The sequence below is a fragment of the Capra hircus genome, chromosome 7, assembly GCF_001704415.2.
Source record: "Capra hircus breed San Clemente chromosome 7, ASM170441v1, whole genome shotgun sequence".
Lineage (NCBI taxonomy): Eukaryota > Metazoa > Chordata > Mammalia > Artiodactyla > Bovidae > Capra > Capra hircus.
The window spans coordinates 70,680,299-70,686,234 of record NC_030814.1 but is presented as its reverse complement, the minus strand read 5'-3'; the positions used below and the strand labels follow the sequence as shown (position 1 = coordinate 70,686,234).

Genomic DNA, 5,936 nt, shown 5'->3' with positions numbered 1-5,936 from the left:
GTGCCAAGTTTCATAGACTGGTAACCACCAAAGGAGATCTTAGAAATGGTCCTGCAATATGCAAGTGAAGTGAAAGTGAAGGTCTCTCAGTTGTGTCCAACGCTTTGCGACCCCATGGACTATACGGTCCATGGAATTGTCCAGGCCAGAATACTGGAATGGCTAGCCTTTCCCTTCTCCAGGGGATCTTCCAAACCCAGGGATCAAACCCAGGTCTCCCACATTGCAGGTGGATTCTTTACCAGCTTAGCCAAGAGTGAAGCCCAAGAGATATGAAGGCGATGGTTAATTAGAAGAAGAGGAGTGAATTCATGTCTTCTCCCTGTGAGGACAGTGCCATCTATATTGTACCATGGACTTTGGAAAACTTGCTGTCATTCCAATCAAGTCTTCTCTCACAGATTTGCTGAGAACCCCGCCCACTCTCCATAAGTAGACACAGTATACCTTTTTTCCAACTTCATTCCTTTGGAAAGTTCTGATACGAATCAACACTTGCTCTCTTTTGCATAATAATAGACACTGAACTAGAAAGAGTCGTAAGAAATATCCACTTCCAACTTCCAAACAAGGAACACAGTAAAGCTCTGGCCTATAAAGGACTATTTTCTAATGACTAACTCCTCTCCTGACTCATTGGAAAAGACCTTGATGCTGGCAAAGATTGAGGGCAGGAGGAGAAGGGGATGACAGAGGATGAGATGGTTGGATGGCATCACCGACTCAATGGACATGGGTTTGGGTGGACTCTGGGAGTTGGTGATGGACAGGGAGGCCTGGCATGCTGTGGTTCATGGGGTTGCAAAGAGTCGGACATGACTGAGCGACTGAACTGAACTGAACTCCCCTCCAGGGATCAGATAGTCTCCAAGGTGTGAGAGCTATGACAGATGACTATATTATTCCTGCTTTTCTCTCCTACACTAAGTATCTGCCTCTCCCTAGTACCTTCCTCACAGCCCCCTTCACATCCTTGTTCCTTAGGGTATAAATTAGAGGATTAATCATAGGGGTAACTATGGTATAAAAAAGGGCTACAAACTTTCCCTCACTCTCAGAATAACTGTGCATGGGTTGCAGGTATGTATAGATGGCTGAGCCATAAAAAAGGGAAACCACCAAGAGATGGGACCCACAAGTCCCAAAAGCCTTTCTTCTCCCAGCCACTGACCTGACTTTCAGCACTGTCTGAACAATGTATACATAGGAGCCTAGAATTAGTACTGCAGGAACAACCAAGATTATGGCTCGAGCCACAAACATCTTGGTCTCTGTCCCTTCTGTGTCCTCACAAGCCAGCTTCAGGAGAACAGTCATCTCACAGAAGAAGTGATTCAGGAGGTGGAGACCACAGAGAGGCATAGCCATCATGAGGCCTGTCTGAACCAGAGAGTTCATGCAGCCTCCTACCCAGGAGGCAATAGCCAGCGTCTGGCAGAGGCGGGGATGCATAATGGCTGTGTAGCGGAGTGGATGACAGACAGCAGCAAAGCGGTCAAAGGCCATCACCACCAGGAGCACACATTCAGTGGAGCCTAGAGCAAGGGAGCTGAAGAGCTGGACCACACACCCTTCATAGCTGATGGTCCGGTCGAGTCCATGAAGGTTGATCAGAAGCTGGGGCACAGTGCTGGTGGTATAGCAGAGGTCCAGGAAGGAAAGATGTCTAAGAAAGAAGTACATGGGCGTGTGCAACTGATGTTCCAGGAGGGAAAGAGTGATGATGGTGGTGTTGCCAAAGATAGTTAAGGAGTAGAAAACTGAAATAAAGACAAAAAGGATGGGCTCCAGTTGAGACCAATCTGAGAAGCCCATTAAAATGAAGCCTTCTCTAGAACTTGTGTTGAAACTTCCCATGGCTTTTTGCCTGTTCAAATAGCAGAAGACAATGTAATGACTCTTATGAAGAAGGATTTTAAAATTATTTCACAATTTTCCCTAGATAATCCTAACTCATGCATTGTGTTATCTGTTTTGCTATTCAGCTCCATTCTGTCCAGTCTTCTCCTACTTTGAGAGTGAAGATTACTAGATTAAGAATGATGTGACTTTCATTTGAACTCCAGTCCTGTTATGTGCTTGCTCTATGATTTCAGCCAGGCCACTAAATCCTTGGGACCTGATGTTTCCTTGTGTGAAAGCAGAGACAATCTGTCAAAAAGAATCAAGAAAAGTTAGGTCCATCCTTTTGGGGAAAAAAAAAAATTAGCAACAAGTATGCTTCTTGTGATGAGTTATGATGCCTAGAATAATTTCCCCCTTCTCCAACTGATAAATATATCCATCAAATCCCCGTAACATAAATATAAATAAAATTTTAATTGGTCAAAAAATGACAATGCATGTAAGGTACAGACTTCTCCCATCTTCCTATTTACTGTTGATCATATTTCCTTTCGGAAACTTCTCCACTGGCTTCCATAAATACACATTCTTCTCCTTGTCAACTCAGTGTATTCTCCTTTGATGGTGCCTCTTCTTTCAATAAGGTCTTAAATATTATCATTCCCTGGAAACTTTACCTGGCTCTCTCCTCACCCTACACACTCTTTCTGGTGATCCCACTCATGGCTTCAGTTACCAATAATGACTTCTAAGTATTGGTTTGCAGCCAAGACTGCTCTTCAGAACTTCAAAATCAAGTATCTCTTCTTTTTGGACATTGCTACTAAGATAATCCATAGGCATCTCAAGTTTAGCATGTTCAAGTCTCATATCTTCCCTCCATATATGCTTCTGTTGCATTCCCTTACTCGGTAAGTGATAGCCTCTTCCCCCTTAAAAAATGTTGTGGCTATCTCAGATCTCTCCTCACCCCATCCTAAAACTGATTGCTCAATATGTCCTATTGAATCTATAGCCTAAATATCTTTTACTTCTTTCTCCTTGTCATCTTGTTTTTTCAATGACTTGATTGATGGCTCAATATTTCTATAATCTTCCAAAATATCTTGTTTAGAGACCATTTATGAATCAACTCTGAACACTATTGTCAGAATGACTTTCTTAAATTGCAAATAAGATCATGTCTCTTCACTGCTCAGAATTCTTGAATCATGCTGCTCTTTAGTATCAGGGGACTATCCAAATGCCTTAAAATACTCTACATGATTCTTTCTGATCAACTATGTTTTTCAAATGGTCACCATAGTGTAGTGCAATAGACCTGAAAGGCCATAGCCAGGTTCCTACAGATTAGCTCTGTCACCAGCCCACTCTGCCTGTGCTGCCTGTTCTGGAAATTTTACTTCTGTGAGTCTCAACCTACTTAGCTTTGAAATAGGGAAAATAGCTTTATTTCATAGGATTTTGATTGGTATTAAATGGTATGATACATTCTGTGAGCTGCAAAGAATATTCCATACACATTTTTAACACTTGTTGTTCTCAACCACTAATTTTTAAGTTTTATGAAACTAGCTTTGCTTTTGTTCACCATTTTGCCTCCATCTCTCGGTGAAGTTCCTGGTGAATAAAAGATGTTTAATAGCTGTTGTTGAATGAATCAATGAATGTATTTCCAAAGTTTGCATCATACTTGGTGGACATAAATGTTCCAGAATTATATTTCCTGTGCAACACAAAAGAATTAACTTGTCTGCAATGTGGCGAAGGTTTAACAATTTCTGCTTTGTCATCATGTAGTGCAAAGGTTTTTAACCACTTCTGCAGTGTATTTTGTCAAGGATTTCTATGATGGCAGAGAGATAAATGTATTTTCAATTGAGTAAATGTTTTAAAACACAAGTAATATGATGTATGATAAAACCATAATTCAAAGGGATCTCACAATGATGAAACAAGGGGCTCTAAACCAACAGATAAGATAATAAGATAATATTGAACTTAGCTTCAAAATCTTACACAAATGTTGAATGGAGGAGATTAAACATGACAGCTGTTCACTAAAAAGGTAGAAAACAAAGATGATGTAGGAATATCCTGACAGAAAACAATGCAAGCCAACAGAGCCCACCTGATTGCTGAATTTTACCAAATGTGAGCTCAGACTAGATAAAAATCCAGTCTAGACTTTGGCCTTTCTAGCTTGGAAGGAAACCTTACAGTCATTTCCGCAAATGTCCTTGCACCATCTGATGCATGATTGCCATAGAATCTCAGACCCAGAACTTTTTAAATGAAGGTCCTGCCTCATTTCCTCACTTACGGTCTTTTGCTTTTTTATTCCCTCCCATCAGTTCCTTACTCCCATCTCTGTGCGTCTCGGATTTCTTAATATGTCATGTCAACTATTTTCTTACTAATATTCTTAATTTATTATCTCTTTGACCCATGCACCCAATTTTGGAAGAATGCAATTCTCTATAGACTAAACTCAGGCTAATAAATTCTGCTAAAAAGAATAATTCAAATGCCCATCTCAATGCTACTAAAAATTTGTAGCCTTTCTAATGCACCATTAACATCCCCCTCTCTACTATCTCTTCCCCAACAGAAATGACATCCGATCAAGCTTCTCTAATTTAAAAAGCCTCTTTTCACCCTGTGTCCCCTTCTAGTTACTGCCCTCTTTTCTCCTCCTTCATAGATTAGTTTATTAAAAGAGTTGTCTATGTACAATGTTTCAGCTACCTCCTTCCCATTTTTCCTTCAACCCACTGCAATAGGGGTTTTATCCTCACAAGTCTTTATGAGAAAATTCAGGGACATTGTCAGTTCTTACCTTTGTCTCAGCATTTTATGTGTTGACTACTGTCTCCTTCTGTATGAAAATTCTACCCTTGCTTTCCTGGATGTCTTTCTATCTTCTCTGCCCATTCCTTAATCTCTTAGGTATAATCCTATTTTTCTGTGCATTTCTTGCATGTTGGCATTCCTCCTCAAGGTCCCACCCAAGATCTTCTTTTTTTTACCACTTTGCAGAGGGTTTCTGGAAAATGCCATCCACTCCAGGCTTAAATCAATGGTAATAACACCCAAGTATATCTCTCCATCCCCTGATCTCTGTTCTGAACTTCAGTCCATCTTCTAGCCCATCTTCTTGCTGCGAATCTTCCCTTGGATGTCCCCTAAGCACTTAGAACTCAGCAATGTCTAATACTGAATTCATCATAAGAATAAAACTGGTTCTTTTCTTGTGTGTCCCATCTCAGGAATGGGCACTACCAAGCTACAGAGCTTGCCAAACTAGAAAAGTAGTCATCAGTCTCTACACCCTCATGTTGGATTCAGATCACAGCTTAGATTTCACTTCTTCTAAGACAGCAGTTCTCAACCAGGCCAGTTTTACCCCTCAGGGGACATTTTTAGTTGATACAATTGGCATCTAGTGGATTGAGACCAAAGATGCTGCTGAATGTCCTATGATGCACACACACACGCACACACACACACACACACGACCCTGTAAAGTGTTGTACCTTCTCATATACAATTTATCACATTCAGCTTCAGTTTCTGATTTAATCATTTCTCTATCCCACCACATTAGAGCTTACAGAGGTCAGAGCTCTATCTATCTCATTCACAATTACAGTTTTAATACCTCGAGCAGTGATAAGCACATAAGTCTGCAATAATTAAAATCCCTGATGCCTGCAGGCATTCACTTGTACCGTATTTAATAGGTATTTAAAAAGACCTGAAGTTGGATGGGAAACACATGTACACCCATGGTGGATTCAAGTCAATGTATGGCAAAACCAATACAATATTGTAAAGTAAAATAAATAAATAAATAGAAAAAAAAAAAAAAGACCTGAAGTCTTACTGCATTTCAGCCTCACTTAAAAAGTGAGATGCGATAGTTCCGTTCTCTTGGGATCTGTACATTTTACCTGAAATCTGATGAGATGAGAGAAAGAATCAATGCTTACATAGCCTCCAAATCAAAGTTTTTATATCCTTACTTCATCCTGTTAACCTGCCTCTGACCAGCCGTAGCCTTGGCACCTGCCTGACCTCTTGTGAGCTGC

General features: G+C 40.5%; 1 protein-coding gene across 1 annotated transcript; it reads right to left on the bottom strand.

Moving 5' to 3' along the window:
* Positions 919 to 1,857, bottom strand: LOC102181492 (olfactory receptor 2Y1). The gene has a single exon (XM_005682819.2). It carries the CDS (start codon positions 1,855 to 1,857, stop codon positions 919 to 921), a length of 939 nt encoding a protein of 312 aa, XP_005682876.2.

Coding starts and splice junctions, on each gene's coding strand:
- LOC102181492 (XM_005682819.2), bottom strand. CDS start 1,857: ATGGGAAGTTTCAACACAAGTTCTAGAGAAGGCTTCATTTTAATGGGC.